Source organism: Solanum verrucosum, unplaced genomic scaffold, assembly GCF_900185275.1.
Source record: "Solanum verrucosum unplaced genomic scaffold, falcon-dt-bn FXZP01000273.1, whole genome shotgun sequence".
Lineage (NCBI taxonomy): Eukaryota > Viridiplantae > Streptophyta > Magnoliopsida > Solanales > Solanaceae > Solanum > Solanum verrucosum.
In genome coordinates this window covers 1,832,111-1,850,950 of record NW_026020163.1, presented here as the reverse complement: position 1 = coordinate 1,850,950, position 18,840 = coordinate 1,832,111, and the positions used below count along the sequence as shown (strand labels likewise).

At 33.0% G+C, this 18,840-nt stretch overlaps 3 protein-coding genes across 3 annotated transcripts; all 3 read right to left on the bottom strand.

The window, feature by feature from the left end:
- Positions 1-1,625: 1,625 nt before the first annotated feature.
- On the bottom strand, positions 1,626-5,474 carry LOC125828462 (F-box protein At2g02240-like). The gene is made up of 3 exons (XM_049507748.1): positions 5,214-5,474; positions 3,926-4,044; positions 1,626-2,049 (listed from the first exon to the last, which is right to left on the bottom strand). The coding sequence occupies exons 1-3, from the start codon at positions 5,472-5,474 to the stop codon at positions 1,626-1,628; spliced, it is 804 nt and encodes a 267-aa protein (XP_049363705.1).
- Positions 5,475-6,240: 766 nt separating this feature from the next.
- Positions 6,241-8,227, bottom strand: LOC125828618 (F-box protein PP2-B10-like). Its single transcript, XM_049507934.1, has 3 exons — positions 7,967-8,227; positions 7,024-7,145; positions 6,241-6,684 (listed from the first exon to the last, which is right to left on the bottom strand). The coding sequence occupies exons 1-3, from the start codon at positions 8,225-8,227 to the stop codon at positions 6,267-6,269; spliced, it is 801 nt and encodes a 266-aa protein (XP_049363891.1). The 3' UTR covers positions 6,241-6,266.
- An 818-nt stretch (positions 8,228-9,045) lies between these two features.
- Positions 9,046-16,547, bottom strand: LOC125828608 (pleiotropic drug resistance protein 1-like). The gene is given in 21 exon segments (XM_049507921.1): positions 9,046-9,492; positions 9,599-9,853; positions 9,991-10,162; positions 10,254-10,615; positions 10,696-10,779; positions 10,871-11,161; positions 11,279-11,611; positions 11,707-11,882; positions 11,962-12,118; positions 12,199-12,302; positions 12,398-12,558; positions 12,644-12,960; positions 13,047-13,328; positions 13,417-13,809; positions 13,906-13,959; positions 14,153-14,229; positions 14,314-14,473; positions 14,730-14,903; positions 15,004-15,124; positions 16,197-16,228; positions 16,230-16,547. Coding segments are annotated over 21 exon segments (4,278 nt in total). The 5' UTR covers positions 16,545-16,547; the 3' UTR covers positions 9,046-9,234.
- Between the last annotated feature and the right edge of the window lie 2,293 nt (positions 16,548-18,840).

Sequence of the window (18,840 nt, the reverse complement as noted above, 5' to 3'; positions counted from 1 at the left end):
TTTTTTCGATAAGCTTTAATCTAATTTTTACTCCTAAAATCAATTCTAAATTTAATCAATCTTCCTTAAAATTGAGATATAAACTTCGAATGATATTTTCAACTGTTTGCAAGAACAACTGATCTAAACAAATCTCAAATTTGTAAAATTCAAATAATGAATTCAAAGTTTGAAGTTTTTTAATGACTATCAAAGGTGAATTTATGCTATTGTAATTTTAGAGATTTTGAATGCGTGCTTGTGCACACGATTTTGTATAAATTTTGGGATTTTGTATTCTACTCGTTGTTGTTTTTTTAGGTGAAAATCATGAAACATGGGTGAAAATCGATTTGAAGATAAAAATATTTAAAAATAGTTTTTCAGATGAAAATTGTGAAGAGGAAGAAGATGAAGAGAAATCATGATTGTAAGAGAAAAAAATTGCAGCGAAGGAGAAGAAGACATTGGATAAACAGAGACAAAGAAAAAGAGAATCGCTTAATATTAAGGAATTGTTATATTTAGTTACAAAATTTCTATTGTTATAAATGGTAAATATTTTCTTAATATAGGATACCTAGGTGATTTACCCTAGTATGTACTGCTGTACATATTGTGTATGTATTGGTGGGTATGGGTTGTTGGTATAGAATTGGGTTATGTTTGCTAGAAAATTGTATTGGGCTGCTACAAAGTGACCCAAACAATGGTCTTAAAATGGGTTTGAATAAAATGTTAGATTTTGGTTAAGATAATAATAGGAACTAATTAACAATTTAGCAAATGGATTAAAAAGGTGGCCAAATGAATTAATTTTAGAAGATGGCTAGAATTTAAATAGGACAAATTAACATAATTAATTTATGAGCTTTTTAATCTTAACGAGATAAAATAATTAACTTAATTATAAACTAATCGATTTTCAATAAACTAATTAATTCAAAATTAAAGCTATAATTCAAACTAAAACTAAATTAATAAAATATTTATTTTAACGAAGCAAAAATCTTTTGATATCATTTTCAAACATTTATAAAATATACTAATTACTTATATAATTATATGAAATATATTTATTATTCAAATACTATGGAAATCGATAGAAATTATTTACACTAACCTTGAAATTATTTGAATTTGACATAGCAAATTATTTTAAATCGCTTGAATATTAGGAAGCTCAGAAATCAATTATTATCGGGGAGGATCAAAATTGGGTGTCAACATACACATAAATCTATTTTTTTCATAATGAGTTTATCTCGCAAGTATAAGATTTGTGCACACTAAGCATTATAAATCCATTCAATTCATACTTTTTTTAGAACCCTTCTTATCTTGGCTTACCGGATTCAAGCTCGAATAAAGGAGGAGTCGCAATATGTATCCTCATAATACAAATGTTAGTGAGACGTGATCACCTCGTAATGCTAACTTTGGAAATATAAGAGCAACATAAATAACTAGTAGAGTCTAGAATTTTTCTAATTACCATAATGACATAGCCAACTAAAACACATTTCAATGCCAAAATAGAGTTTTGGCTCAAAATCCACATTTTAAGAAACTCAGTTAATAGGTATAAATAATGTATCTCAAACCCATAAAACAAAAAAAGAGATATAGTTCAGAACTCGTACAACTTAAAATTTCAAATCCGCCTCTGACGCCCTGCATTTGATTATTTTGGGACGAAACTCTATTCCTTCCACAATGAGGCCACTTTTGATACTACTACGTTTCATCTCAAACAATCTTGCTTCGACAGGACCATCACTACCTTCCTTGCTATTGAAATGTCCCAGTTCTACTTCCATCCATCCATCTCCTCTCAGTTTTGCCGATGTCACAAGTTTCAAAGTGTTGGCTTGTTCTTCAGTCTCAGTATCACTCTCATATTTAACAAACCTAATAATTGAATTAGCATATTCAAGTTCACAGGACCTTCTTCCCAATTTGAACACCAAATAAGCAGCATAATCTGTCTTTGGTGACAACATTTTTGTTCCTATTTTTCCACGAATGTCCAACTGAAGTACAGCGTGAAGATATGCCACTTTCGAGAATCTGCAAAAGTATTGCAAGAAGCATTTGTAAGGTTAATTTTATAATTTTTTTTAATGATATGTAGGGTGTATCTCCTTTGTAGGTTTACCAGATGCGAAGTTAAATTAATGAGATTTGGGTATCAGATGGTTGAACTAAAAAGATTTATAAATTATCTGTGAAATTTAACATGTTATAGCAGATTTATCCTTTTACGATCAAAATATTTATAGGAACCTTGAATTGTCCGAGATTGCACCGTATAAAGGTGACCTTCCAATACTTCTTCGGCTGATCCTAATTAATTAGCATTAAATAATTTTCAAGGTGTGAGCAACCAATTGTGCTCATAACTTGAAAATTATTAATGCTAATTAAGGACCATTCGGAGAAGTATTGGAGAGAGGTGATTTAGATAGGACATGACTGATCAACTTTGACATGCCCTTAGATAGGAAGGTGTGGAGAATGCGTACTAGGGTAGAAGTTTAGTAGGTAGTGAAGTGTTGTCGTGTTTTCCGAGAGTTTCGGCTTGTTGGTGTTTTGTCGTTGTACTAGTTGTAGTATTATAGTTCTTGATTGTGATATCTATCATTTTATGTTGTTTATTGTGTTTTGGTTATTGCTCTATTTTATTGTTCTTAGTCCTTTCTTATAGGATTTTGCATTGCCCCCACCCCCACCCCCCTTGTTATAAGTAGCTATATCTTTTTCCATTGTTTTCTTCTTCCTTGTACTTACATTTGTTGCACTTGAGTTGAGGGTCTTTCGAAAATAACATCTCTACCTCCACAAGGTAGTGATAAGGATTGCGTACACTCTACCCTCCCCAGACTCCACTTGTGGAATTTCACCGGATATGTTGTTATTGTTATAAGGAAAAGCTTTGGTCTCAAAACTCTTTAAACTCAATTTTTTCTTTTGCACTCCCTCTTTTCTTGAGTACACTTCACTCTCAATTCTTTCTTGAGCACACACTCTTTATTTGAGTACACATACAACTCAAATGACCACCTCAATCTATCGGTGTTGATGGAAGGATCTAGTGAATGCAATATTCTAGAACTACACCTTCCACTTCTTTCTCGAATTCTTTTAGACTTTGCACTCTAGAACTCTCATCCTAAAGTTCTTCTTTCAATACAAGTCTTGAATATTCTAGATTCTTCTTTGAAATATCTTAGATATTAATTAAGATGGTGATGACCTTTTAACACCCCTCTCAATACCAACTTAATTTATTCTTTGCAACCATTTTGAGTGATTCTCGAGACATTGCAATCTCAGGATGACATGCTACTCAAATCTAATCCGGCAATCAAGCCACTCATGGTCACATTGAACACCTCGGCTCATGAGGTCCCTTCCCAATCTTTGGAGTCACTTGGTTAATATCAAGGTGATCAATCTGGACATCTACTATTGTCAACAGGGAATGGAGACGATTTGGTTACTTTAGATGGACAATCAATCTTTTTTAATTCATGCATTTGTCAAAGGAAGTTTGAGGCCGATAACTCAACCTTCTTAATTCTTGGTTGTTATATTTTAACATTATTTAAGCATCCTCATTTGTAATATCATCATCGTGTGTATTACAAATTCTGTGGTAATCACAAAATCCTAGTTTTTTCTAGCTTTTATTTTCTTCATACTTGTTAGTTAGTAGAGGTATGTTACCTCATTATGACTGGTAAGGTAAGGTTCAACTTCCTTTGCTTGTACTTATCCCTACAGAGGTTTTTTTTTTTTTAATAGAAGGCCGCTAAAAATAATAATTTCAAGAAATCTATTTTATACGGTATCAAATTAAAGTACGTACGTTGCATAAAACATTTATAAGAAAGAGGAATAAAGTACGTTGTAGATCAAATTAAGGAAATGATAAGAGATAAACCTGGAATCGTGGTGTTTCTTCCATTGCCAAGAGTGTATGTCAACACTCCCCAAAATTTCAAGCTTTCTTGCTGCTATCATAAAACATTTTTTCCCACTGTGCTTATCGATAAAAAAACTCTGAAAGAAAAAAAACATTAAACAATAAAAAAATGTATAGTATTGTATTTATAATCTAATTATTAATCCAAATTCACATCAATTAAGGAACTTATAATTTTATAAAGAAAAGTTACATACATGATAGAGTTATTATAGATAAATGTAGGAGAAAAAATAAAAAAAGATTATAAAGTAATGAACAAAATCAAAATAAGAAAATAAAAATATCGTAATGACATGGCCATATCAAATTGATCATTACATAAAATGATACTTTCATCGTTATATAATGATGAATTTATTGATAAGATACAATAAAAATTAAATAATTAACAATTCAAATAAACGTTGTGTTTAAAATAACAATATAATACAATACGATAGCTCATAACAACCCAAAGGCATATAGTTCAATTTTTTGAATAACTTAAACTTGGTGAGTGAAACAGAATAAAACATGATTCTTTTGATCTTTCTAGTTTCATTAACTATGAAAAAATTAAAAGATATTAGATATAAAATTTTAATAAAGATAAAAACACTGGGTGGTCATTTCTTCTACCTGCTTGAGCTGTAGAGTTACTTGGTATACTAGTCGAGATAAATGACGTAAAAAAGTTTAATTGAATCTCCTTTACTCGCAATTACACCAATACAAACAAGGTGAAATTATTTTTTTAAAGAAAATTATATATGAATCGTTGAATCTAAAATTCTAGTTTAGCAACAGAGGGGTTTCAAAGGTTGTTTTAGAGTACGAGTTTAAATTTTAAGTGTGACACTCAATATTCTTTTTAATATTCTTATTTGAATTTCTAACTACACCATTATATTGTTTAATACTTGTGTTAGTGAGAGGCTAAAGTAGATGTAGAATATTAATACCACTTTCATATGAATCCTGTACTTTCATATATAGCGGAACATAAATTTATGTGCAAAAATTCATGATAAATCCAATAGATAGTAGATATGAATCACAACTTTAAAGAATATAATGATTTAAATGTTAATTAAATAAAAAATTGAATCCATAAATCTTAAATTCTGATTTTGCCTCTGATGATAGGTACCAAATACGTACCTAATAAATAATTTAGGTTCACACAAACTAGCACATATATCACCATTACAAAAAATAAAATGAATCATAAAAGGTAATTAACCACATCAAAATGAAATTTTACCAGTCTGCCGCTATCAAGGAGGATGGGAGAATCACATAGACTAAAAAAGAGCTCTTTTTTGGTGTTGCAAATCAAAGGAAGCTTAGATCTATCAATTATTTTTTGGTAATCGGAAGGCAAAAATCTTCCCCAAATTTCATCGGATTTTGCAACAAATTTGAATCCTGTTGATAAAATTGTTGATCTTACTGCATCTGCTGGAGTTGTTCTTGAAATTATTTCAAAGATGCAACCTTCTGGCAACTTTTCAAAATAATTCATTGGAGCTATGGACTTAGAAATATTCATGTCAAAATTCTTATAAAACTTTATAACCGAGAAATAACCTAAGTTTTTTTGTTACAAGCTTTATATATGATTAAATAATCAAAAGATAAAAAAGATTTCAGAGGTCTATACATTGTCAAATATAGTAATAAGTACAAATAAGCATATAAAATTATGTTTTTTTTTCCTTTTTTGTCAATGAGTACAGATAAGCAAAAAGTCAAACTTATTCAAATAACAATAACCATTGCCACACCTTAATCTCAAACAAGTTTCACGTTGCTTCAATTAAGTGAATCGAGACTAATATTATATTATATAAAATAAAAATAACATGCACGAGAAGATCTCTATTTAATTTGGCGTGAAATGTTATCTAAAGTCTCAAATAATTGGTATTGCTTATATGAAAGTAAAAAAACTTCCATTGTGTGCCATACTTTCGAGACAACTCCTTTGTGATTTTAGGTCTACTTCGTCTCATTTTAACACCTTCACACTATGATTTCATAGTGTAACAACTTAATTAATTTCTTATTTAACCATGATAAATTAGTACGATACAGTGTAAACATCGGATGCAAATAAATTGTTATCCAATAGAGGTCACATGACCAAACCATCTCATTTGTTTTATTTTTATTATGTGCTCGATTTATTGTTAGCTATTTCATCATCGATTCCAATAGTATTTAGATCTTTCGAAAAGCAAATAGCCATAAAACATTATTGTTTATATATCAAGAAAACACATAAGCTATATTATAGTATTGTGCATTTTCTTCTTCATTCTGGTCTAAATTCAATTCCTTGAACAATAAGGCCACCTTTTCCATGAAGCCGCGTAATCTCCATCAATCGCGCTTCAACATCTCCATCATCTCCTGTATCATTGATAAAATTTCCCAATTCTATTTCCATCCATCCATCGACTCTTTTTCGTGGACGTTTCACGTTACGTTTGCGTCTCCTAACCCTTTTTCCGACTAGACTCACGACACTAGCTCGTTCCTCGGCCTCTTTATCGCTCACACGATTCACAAATCTAACAAATGCATTAGCAATTTCTAGTCCATCATGATCCTTTGCCAATTTGAACACCAAATAAACAACATACTTGGTTCTTTTCGACAATATTTGTGTTCCAATAGTACCTCGTATGTCTTGCCAACTTACACCCTTGAGATGTGCCACTTCCGAAAATCTACAAAATAAAATGTATATATAGTCTCAGATACATGTATTTAGTGAGTTTAAGATATATATATATATATCATCGCCAATATAAGTAATTTTTGCACCATTAAATCATCTTTTACCTATTGTAATAGGTAACATATTTTAACGAGGCTCATCTATGGTGACCTGATTGTGTAAAAAAATTCTTTTTTACCAATAGTGACAGAGGTAGAATTTCAACCAAGGGATTCAAAAAACATATGTAGAAATTCGTTAAAAGGCATTGAAGTATAATTTTTTATACGTAGTACATACATATAAAAGAAGAATAACTTTTTATACGAAGTATAATTTTTCGACGAACCTGGAGTCTGGATGAGAAATCCATTCCCAATACCATGGTGTATCAACTCCCCATGAAATAGCAAGTTCTCTAGCTGATATCATAAAACATTTCTTGCCTGTTTTCTTATCAAGTGAAAAGCTCTGTTTTCAAAAATAAAATAAAATCTTAGATTCACACTACTAGCTTATAGTCCATTCAAAAATAAAATAAAATGGTCAATTATTAATATAATCTATTTAATTTTGCATTTTTAATGGTGTTTGTAACCCATTGGCCGGAAAATCTTAGAAGTTCATTTAGTTGAATATCTGAACTTTCGTTTTACTACAGATAGTTCGATTCCCAATTTTTAACAAAAACAAAAAAAAATAAGAAAAATCCATTGGTTGATTAATTAAGATTTGCGCAGCAGTAAGCACACTAGTGGATTTTAGCGCTTCCTATTGAACACGACTCAATTCCTAGATTTCAACTGTGATTAAAACTCAAACTCGAGACCTCAGGTCAAAGGTTCATGATCTTTTTTTTTGGTTTCCCACCCGGTGTCCGGATCCCACATTGGAGCTCCGACTAAATCTAGATCGCACTCTGCAGGACCCATTCGGAGGTGGTGCTCCCAGCAGGATTTTCTCCATACTCAGGGCTTGAACCTGAGACCTTTAGATAAGGGTGAGGCACTCCCACTAGTGCACCACAACCCATGTTGGTGGTTCATGACCTTTATCCTTATACAACACCAACAATCAGGGGTGGAGCTAGAACACCCCTATAATTTCTAGGAACCCAATACTTTTAGTTCAAATTCTATATTTATCTTTAAAAAACCCCTCTAATATGCACTAAATTATTAATTTCGAACCAAACAACTCAAAAAACACACAAAAAAATCCCGAATCCATTAGCTTCAACGCAATTATACATATATTAAACTTAAATGAGCCAAAAAAAACTTACTACTTACCAATTTGCCTCCATCCATTAGAACAGGGAAGTCACATAGACTAAAGTAAAGCTCCTTTTTAGACGGATAAATCCGCGGGGAGACATATCTCGAGATAATATCTTCATAATCATCTGGTAAAAACTTTACCCAAATAAAGTCAGATTCAGCAGCAGAGTTGAATCCCCGAGAGATCGCGGATGAAATCACGACGTCTTTCGGGGAAGTAAAGGAGAGAATATCACAAACACAACCTTCTGGTAGCAATAGGAAATAGTCCATTATTGGAAATTTGAAAATTTGTGAAAAAAAATTTGTTTATATAAAGCAAACTGAGAAAAGTTTGTTGGAGAGTTGTTACAAAATCATTTTTGTTTATTTTTCATTATTTTTATCTAGTTTTCTCACATATGTATATTTTATTTCCAAAAAAATAAATTAAAGAACTGATATTGCTTAGATACACCAAACAAACAACTCATGTGGAGGAAGATATTCCACTAACATAAAACATGAAATGTTTTGAGTTTAAAACTTTTTGTTTTTCCTTTTTTTTTGTGAAGTGAAACATGAAATGTATAGGAAGATTCATCATTGGATATTCGAAATTTACTGGCCCGACTAATTAATCAAGATTAGCATCATCTAAGGTCCATTTATCAAGGAGTGTTCCCGACCAAGAATTTCTCCATTCTCCGAATTCAAACCAAAGACTTCTTGTTTAGTTAAACACAAGAGAAATCTCATTCATCGCACCACAACGTAGTTCCCAAAAAGCAGTATTCACAAATTCTTACATTCATCATTTCATTAATTTCTTATAGTTATAAAACTATAACAACAACATACCATGTGTCTCCCCCACAAAGTGGAGCCTGGGAAGGGCAGAGTGTACGCAAACTTTACTCTTACCTCAGAGGTACAAAGTCTTTTTCCGATAGATCCTCGACTCGAGAAAAATAATCCAAAGCAGTTCAGAAAAAGACACAACAAAAGTACAAGAAACAACAGATAGTAACAGAACAGTACTTCAACATTAACAAATTACTATCTCTTACACAGAAAAATGCGCTTGGAATTCATAAGGAATAATAATAATAACAGAACATACACTTGTTCAAGTGGAAATCTATATACAGTACTTTCAAAATCAATCTCTCACTCGTACTTGAGCTTGAGAAAAATTCTTTATACTAACCGCGTCTTCCCCATTTCACGAGCAGTGGAGAGAACGTTTCACACGTTGTCTTTACTACTTTCCTCACACATCTTCAGCAGGTAACGCCTTTTTATCTCGTTTGGAAGTTGAATGCCTTAATAGCGAAAGCAAATGTGAAGCCAAAAAGAACAGTGTACCCAACAATCGCGACTGCAACTATTGGAAGAAAATCATGCTTGAAGCCGAAGTAACGTCTCAAGAATTGTTCCACTGTTTCTTCATCAGTAAGTTTGTTCTGAAGATCTCCAAATTGTGATGCAACCAAACCATACAAGGTCCAGGCAACAGGACAACACCAGTAGTACCATCTCCACCATATGGGAATACGCTGTTTTTTAAAAATTAAAATGGAAAAAAATACAGAGAACATATCATTTCCGAGCTCTAAGTCAGTTTTGATGTAACAACAAAATGGAAGTGTTTCAAGAACATACAGTTCGTGGAACGATGAATCCTGAGAAAAGATTCCATACTCCGTAGAAGAAGGAGCCGACAATTTGAGCAACACTTACATTTGGGGTAACAGCAACGGTCATCATACCGTAGAAAGTGAAGTACAAGAGGGTGAAAAACAGGAAGAACAAGTACCACAAGAACTTTGCTACCGTCCATTCAAATCCGATCATAGCATACATAATTGCACCACAGAAAACAGATTGCATAAAGACATATGGGATTTCAATGGAAATCTGCAAGATAGAAAAAGTTAAGTAGCATACAAGCATCCCATTGCGTTAAATGTGACGATTTGTAGTGGGAAAATCTCAGTGATTAAATGTGAAATTAACGCGAGATTGGCTTATAAGAAATTGAACTCTATGTTCACCTGTCCAAAGGCATAGGGCAAGGCAGAATACATTCCAGCAGCTCTTTCTCTATAGAATACTGTACGTTCAACGGCTACAACAGGCTGTACTGATGATGAATTTTGTGTACCCAGGAAGAGAACAGTAGCATACAAGCATCCCATTGCGTTAAATAGATCTTGACTCTTACTCCTGTAACCATAAAAGATCAAGTTTTAGTGTTAGTTGAGGGTATTTTTAGTTTGTGTGATTGTTGTTTTTTGCTTCATAGTTTTGGACTAACACTTTACCACCAATATCCCAAAACATTGTCCCGAAGACCAAGGCAATGATGGTTGTAAACAGAAATCTGACTGCCGTATAAGTAGGATTACGCCAGTATGACCAGTGTTGTTTCCAAAGGCAAGCTATACATTGGGTCCAAAATGGCTGTGAGTATTTAGTATCGAAATGCAGATCTTTTGTACCAGGGCGAGGTACGCTCAGTTCACTAATCAATGATTTGTTCCTTGTGTAAAGGTCTGATTTCTTGTATAAATCAGTAAAATCAACCCCGAACAGTATTTCCTGAGCCGAGGCTGTGACTTCTAACATCCAAGTTGCTGGATTGTAGCCATCTTTTATTTTACTTACCCCTGGCATGGACTGAAGACAAGGGAACTCAGCTTAGTATTTGATCGTATGGACTCGAAAAAGGAAAGCTCTCTTTCACTTAGACAACTTACCTCAAAGTATTTGATCAAATGGCAAGAATGGCAACCCAATGGACCAACATATATCTCTTGTCCTCCTCGTTTCATTAGAAAGAGCTGCAAAGTGGTTTTTAATATCAGTATTCGATGACAAAAGTCTTGGAAAAACAGAGAATAGCTTGATTGAGTTCAAAAATATCAAATTCACCTCATCAAAGGTTTCAAAAATGTCAATACTAGGCTGATGGATGGTACAAACAACGGTTCTTCCTGTGTCGACAGTGTTCCTAACAGTTCTCATAACAATTGCAGCAGCCCTTGCATCCAGCCCGGAAGTTGGTTCATCCATGAAAATGATAGAGGGGTTAGCCACTAGCTCCACTGCAATGGTCAACCTTTTGCGTTGTTCAGTTGAGAGACCGTTGATCCCTGGCAAACCAACTAAAGCTGATCTTAACGGTCCAAGCTCCACAAGATCCATGACTTGCTCAACAAACATCTGCACCGACGATAAATAAATAGGAAATTTTTACATGAACTCAAACTTCTTTATAGGATGTAATTGATCTTTCAGTGAAATTCATGTCATGGAAGAAAATTATTCATAAGAACCAACCTTTCGGGTCTTTGTATCAACATTATGAGGTAAACGCAGCCAAGCTGAGTATACTAATGACTCATAAACTGTAACATAAGGTGAATGGATGTCATTCTGCTCACAGTATCCAGATATACGTGCAAATGTGTCCTGCTTCTTAGGATAGCCCGAAATCTTGATGTCACCCTCGATATATCCTCCTGTCTTTCTTCCAGCCAATACATCCATCAATGTTGTTTTTCCAGCCCCACTTACTCCCATCAAAGCTGTCAAAACACCAGGCCTGAAAGCTCCACTTACGCCCTTAAGAAGTACCAATCTATCGTCAGTAGCTCCCTGATCTTTCATTTCCTGCAAGTATGTGAAAGTTTAGTAACATATTTGGAAATGGAGGATTAGCATTGCTAGTTTGATCAATAACATTTCCTGGCTAGTTAGTTAGTTACCTGAGGCATGTTGACAGAGTACATTACGTTGTCAAAGGTGATGGAATGCGGTTCAAATGGAAGAAACATTCCTTTTTTCTTATTCTGACTCTCACTATTGGAGTCTTCTGTCTCCGCGCTAGTTGTTTGTGCATCTTCACTGTCTTCTGGTATCATAGCTTGCGGCTTACCAAATGCTGTAGATATTCATACTAAACATTTAACATTTTTTGCCTTTTTCGGAAATATAAATGGAGAAATTTGAGAGATACTCACGTTTTAGGTAAGCGAGTGCAATGGTGTAGCAGATGTTAAACACGATTGTGAATCCAACAAGCGCGCCAAAGCCTATCCAGTACCACGATGCATCTGGGAAGAAGCCTCGACCTCTTACAACTGCAGCTCCAAGTGACTCAGTTCCATTTGGTGGAATCTGGTTAGGATTACAGTGAGCTTCAGCATTTATATAAGGAAACTAATTATTTGCACATTGCAGTAGATAGAGAAACTTACATGTTTCCACCTTTTTCCGTCAAATTCGTTCACAAGAATTGCATTCACGGAATACATCATAGGTGAAGTCCAGTAACCCCATATCCACCAGTTCTTCACATCATCTGCAGCATTAGGCAAAGCGGATAAGTAACAATTTAATGTTAGTCTGTTTAAGCAAAGCAAGAGCTACTGCAGACATATAAATGTTCAAATATACCTCGTGAAAGAACGAATCCTCCCAACGCAAATTGTAAAAGCAGAGCAAATGATCCAAATATACTAGCAACTCCTAAGCTCCTGCCAACTGCCCCAATGAATCGAAACAACCCTGAGGCCATCTGGCTTACTATTATGAGTAGCAAGAACTGTTTGAACAACCTGCAAATTCAAAATCCCGATTAGTAATCATGGGGAAAAGGAAATAGTTGAAGGTAAACTCACCTCTTTTCACGTTATCATGTACCTTGAGGGGTGCGGATCGAATCCCATGACATAGTAAGTGAGAAACACCCAGAGAGCAGTTTCAACAAATGTTACAGGGATTTTGAGTATCCATGAGGGAATTGCATAAGCCCATGCAGGGAAAAAGAGAAGGTCCCTTTGCTTGAAGAAGACGGGAAGTTTATAAATTATCATCCCGAGCTCAGACATTCCATTAAACATATTCATAATGATCACAAAAAAGAGAGCACCAGCATATATTCCTCCATCATCCATAGTATCATGTTTCATCTCAGTTCGGAAAAAGATGGTCATCGAGATGAGTGCCATAATCAAAAGCTGCAAACAGATCAAACTTAGTATTTGCAAGAAAATATGATGAGACTTGAAGAAGTTCAATATTTATAATAGACTAAGTAGTTCACCTGACAGAACTTGAAAATGTAAACGAACGAGTTCCTCTTCATTAGCAAGTATTCTCTTTCCTTGCAGACTTCGAAGAGCTGTTTCTTCCCTATACCGTACTTTTCAGTTGTCAGAGCAGCAGGATGGCTTTTTCTCTTGTCATATGAGACTGCAAGATCTTCCCCGAGTTTCCTCCCAACATGAAATGCTTGATATGCCTCGGAAAATTCTTTCGATGTGATAAACCTGTAAGGCTCATCCCTCCTCACCCAATATTGTTGTTGATCCTTCTTAGATGTCACCTGGAAGAAGTTCAAATCTTCACTATTAGAACAAAAATGCATCATTGCCTGTCAACTATAACAGTCGGGAGCTCATTACAAGACATACTTCTTGCAAAAAGTCAGCCACGCCTTTTCTTTCAGGGCATTTGAAACCCATGGATTCAAAGAAGCCAATGATGTCTTCTCGAGGGCCCTGATAGACAATTACACTATCTGATAACAGAATAATGTCATCAAACAAATTGTAGGTCTCGGGCGCTGGCTGTAAGAGAGATATCACAGCAGTTCCCTTCAAGATTTGCACAGTTTGTCTTAGAGAGTTCACGATGGAATAAGTGGTCGAACTATCCAATCCAGTAGAGATTTCATCCATGAAAAGTGCCTTTGATGGTCCAACAAGCATTTCACCTGTCGTCACACGCTTCTTTTGCCCTCCTGAAATACCCCTTACCATTTCATCTCCCACCATAGTATCAGCACAAATGTCAAGTCCCAAAATCTACACATAACATTCAAAAATAACTTAATTCACTAAATCTCTCGGCCTTTTCATTGTCAAGATAATCGAGAAATCATTGAACGTAATCAACGTTACCTTAAGAACATAATCAGTCACAACATTAGCTTCTTGTCCCTCTGTTGCTGCTGCCTACATTGTCATCAAACAATGAAGGTCATAAACATTATTGTTTTTTCCCTTTTGCTATTCCGATAAGATTCTTTTTTCTTAATCAGATGTTATTTTATTAAGATCCTATATTATTTGATAACAAGAATTCAGTCTCATCAATACAAGTAGTTGTGAAGAATATTTTAATAATTCAACACAAAAACATTATTACCTTCATAAAAACATCAATATCAGGATCTGGCTTGATATTTGCTGTTTTCTCTCTTCTTGACAGTTCAGCCAACATTTCTACAATATTTTTCAAGAAACATTAATCATATAGATATGATTTTTCATTGAAAACTTAATTGAACCAAATAAACAAACGCTAACCATAACGAGTGCCAACTCCCTGGCATCTAGCAGAGAATTCCAAAGTTTCTCTCACAGTCATTTCTCCGATATGTAAATCGTGCTGACTAATATAAGCAGCAGTTCTTTGCGGCACAAACTCATTCATTTCATGTCCATTATACGTCACCTTCCCACTAGCCTGATTTCCGGGGAAAAACAAATACACAATTAGGCAAGTTACAAGATAATTCTATGTCATCACGAGTTATACTACAATCGATAGTGTAAAAGAATTTTTACACGATCAGGTCACTTAGAGATAGTTAAACTTAAATGTTTCTAATACAAACATCAATTAGTAACATTGACAAATATGGTAACTAATCTGCTATCTTCACATGTAGTCAGTATATATAACTTAAATCTGTTCGATATTTAGTACAAAATGAACTTACTTTAAGTTCAGTGTCAAGTTTTCCAGCCAAAGCTAATAAGAGAGTAGTTTTGCCAGAACCAGGAGGACCTAAAAGCAAAGTCAATCTGCAAGGTTTGATGATACCGCTCATGTCATCAAGAATAGTGAGTTTCCTCTTTCGATTTGGTACGATATGGAGAGAAGTCAACATTGGCTATAAACACGAATAAAAAAAATGATGTTAGTTTCAAACATTTTCTTCAATCAGATGAGTTTCGAGATATGGAAATCAAGATTTTGGTTCTGATTTTTACCTCGATAAAATTAGTCACAAAGTTGATAAATGTAGGCAAAGCACTGCTTCCTACATATGCATCTGCCTCAATTTTTAGATGTTCATATCTTACTTCAATTGTTGGCAAATCAAGCCCAACTCTGTAGAAAGTAAAAATATGTCAAACTACTAAATTTTTTAAATAAATAAAGAGTCGAATCAATGATTAAAGAGAGTGTGATCTTATTACTCTCTCTATCTCATTTTTATGTGATCGAACACTTTTCTATGACATCTTTCGATATTTAATTATAAAGTTCTCAATCCGAACTTAAAAAGTTCAAATCTTGAATATGCCTCTAAACCGAGCTATGAAAATGAAGGAGTATATGCAAGGGCAGACATAGTGAATAAGCTATGGGTACATCTGATCTTAGTAGCTTCGGTTTAAATCCTATATACACACTAAAAATACCCACCGAAAAGCTCAAGTAACATATTTTAACCACCAAAAAGCACAAGTAACACATTTTTACCACAGTAACTTAGACAAGACGTTATAAAGTTCAAATCTTGATTCTTCCCTCCGAACCAAACTAAACTAAACCACCATAAAGCACAACATATTTTGACCACCAAAATGCATAAGTAACACATTTTAACCACCAAAAATCGCAAGTAACACATTTTTTACCATAGTAACTTAGACAGAACACGATAAAGTTTAAATCTTGAATCTACCCTCCGAACCAAACTAAACTAAACCACCCGAGAATTCGCCTTAGCTCCACCTCAAACACACATATAAACAAAAAAGACTCATTCTTTCACAACCCCTCCTAACCAAACCAAACTAAACCAACATAACTCGTCTTAAATCGCCTCAAACACACAAATACACAATAAAGACTCAATCTTTCACAACCCCTCCTAACCAAACCAAACTAAACCAACAGAACTCGTCTTAAATCCGCCTCAAACACACAAATAAACAATAAAGACTCAATCTTTCACAACCCCTCCTAACCAAACCAAACTAAACCAACATAACTCGTCTTAAATCCGCCTCAAACACACAAATACACAATAAAGATTCAATCTTTCACAACCCCTCCTAACCAAACCAAACTGAACCAACATAACTCGTCTTAAATCCGCCTCAAACACACAATAAATAAACTCGTCTTAAATCCGCCTCAAACACACAATAAATATTCAATCTTTTCACATTACCTATCAATTCTATCTCTGAGTTTCAACAAAAAACTTCTCATTATCTTCATCAGCAACTTTAACAAGTCTATCAACCAAATCTTTACTTTGTTGATTTCCAAGATCATGTATATCAACTTCATTAGCTCCAAATAAAAGTCCTTTTCTTAAACGATCAAAAGTTGGTAGCTTTTCAAGTGCAGCCCATTTAAGTGCTTCTTCATCATCTTCATCTCTTGATGAACGATTAAATATATTATTATTTCTAAATATTGAATTACTATCTGATCCAAAACTTCCTCTAAAACTTCCTTTTACACTTCCTCTTAAACTACTACCTCTCAAATTACCAAAATCTATTGGTTCCATATTTTTTTTCTTGGACCAATCAAAATACTACACTATGTTTTTTTTCCTCCTTTGTAATATTTTTTTTTGTGGGGTGAATTTTTTTGTGTTTTTAGAGATACACAGAAAAAAATCTTGAGTTTTCTTGGATTTTTGTGGAAATGAAAGAGTTGAATGCAATGGTGTAATAGGCTTAAGGGGATTATATAACATGCAGTATGGGAAAATGGTGTGCTGTTTGAATGGATTTTTTTAAAAAAAAAGTATTCTTTGAAAAGATACGTTGAAAGATATTTGGTCTCATACGTGACTTATTACACGTAGAATGTCAATTAGGATACGAATTGTTGCATAAGATGTCATGTAAGACGTATGTGTCTATTGGTTAAGTGCTTACTTGTGTATGCCCAATATTTGATGACATAATATCAGTTGAAATCAAGTTAAATTACACATTTATGTATTAAGCAATAGTAATTCCAAATTGCCACATTGGTTTTTGGTTTTCGATCGGGAACCGACTAAATCTGAATTTTCTCATTTTAAGGCTCATTTGGGGACGGTGTCCCTAATAGGATTTTTTTGATTCTTAGTTACTTGAACTCGAGACGTCTAATCAAGGGCTCATTTAGACATGTGATATAGAATCATGATTTGAAATCAGATAATTGATATGGAATTGAAAATTTATTTGGACATGCAATTTGAATTTTTAAAATTGTAATTTTCTCAATAAATTTACAAATTCTTATATTGTCTTTTCAAATTAGCAAACTATGTAAGGCATCATATTGATAAAGCATATCTCCATGTTCATTTCTTATAAATAAATATTTGTGATTACAATCTTTCAAATATACATAATTTTATAACGATTCACTAGTCCACAACAATAGTACCTAATTATTCTCTAATATACTTTACATCATACACAGACAATCTCTTCACGCTAAGTATGAGTCTTTTTTTCGGCAAAAAATTATAATAACAAGTCTTATTTCTTTTGCAAAATATTACACTTCTAAAAAATTTAAATCGCGAGTTGAAATCTCAAATTAGATATTTAAGTATGAGTTTAAAATTATAATCCTATATCGTATGTCCAAAGTTCAAACGTCTATTAAGGAACTAAGAATTTCAATCATTTTGTTACAACTCATGTCGTTGAATAAAATAATTCTAATTATGGGCTGTGATGAGAACGTGTATTATGGCCTATCCTATTTGGCCTTTCAAGAATACCAGCTGTTAATTGTATTTAATAAAGGTTGTCTCATTTATTATCTTTGCTTCTAGAAATAATAAAAAAAATTCCAGTAGCAACTTTAAGTTAATAATATACAATAATAATTAAAATTTTAAAATTAGTATTTTAATATATAATATTTAAATATAAACTCAATTATTATTATTATCATATATTAATTGCTACAAATATCATAAATTTAAAATTATCCACCTCACTTCTATACATTTAAAAAATTCTATTTTAAATTGATTAGAAGACGAGCAAAATCAAAAGCAACGCAAAAGGATTTTGTAAGACTTTCTATTTGAGTAAAGTTTCTAGAATGTCAACACAACTTTTATTTTATTGTATTAAATTAAGTAAACTACTTTTTACAAAGTAAAGTTGAGCTAGTTTTTTGCTAAAACTTGGTTGTAATTCAGTAATTTTAGTCTAGTAAAATAAAAATAAATGCTCCCATAAAATTAACTTGATTTTTTATTTGGTGTGTGTGCGATATCTATATTAATATTTGACTGATTTGAATTCACGTCGTGTATGGCTTTAAGCCTTTACTCAGGAGAAAGCACTTCCTATAAAAAATAATTTGAAATCAAGGTATTTAATTAAGGAAGAAGTATATTCATCCGCTTATCACATTTTTTTAATGATAAATTTATTTGTGGATATAAAAGTGAAGTATTTGTTTATTTCTAGTTTGGGCTGAGCTTGTTTGACTGGCTTTAATTTGTCAAATCTCATTGACTATAACAAATAAATAAATTAGAAGATAAGTAAAAGATTTTGTAAGACTTGCTATTGGTTGAGGAAAGTTTCTAGAACTTTAATTTAATTATGGATAAGTAAAGTTGAGTTAATTTATTGTTTACAAATTATTGTAATTTAATAGTTTAGTTTAGTGCAATAAAAATAAGAAAAAGTGAAATTATTTTTTCAAAAAAATGTTAAGAGGTGTGAAATATACATAATAAAAAAATATATTTTAAAAAAAATCATAGCATAGTCTTTAGCACAATTATTTGAAAATTGGATAAATTTTACTAAAGTCGTTCACATTTAAAGATCGAT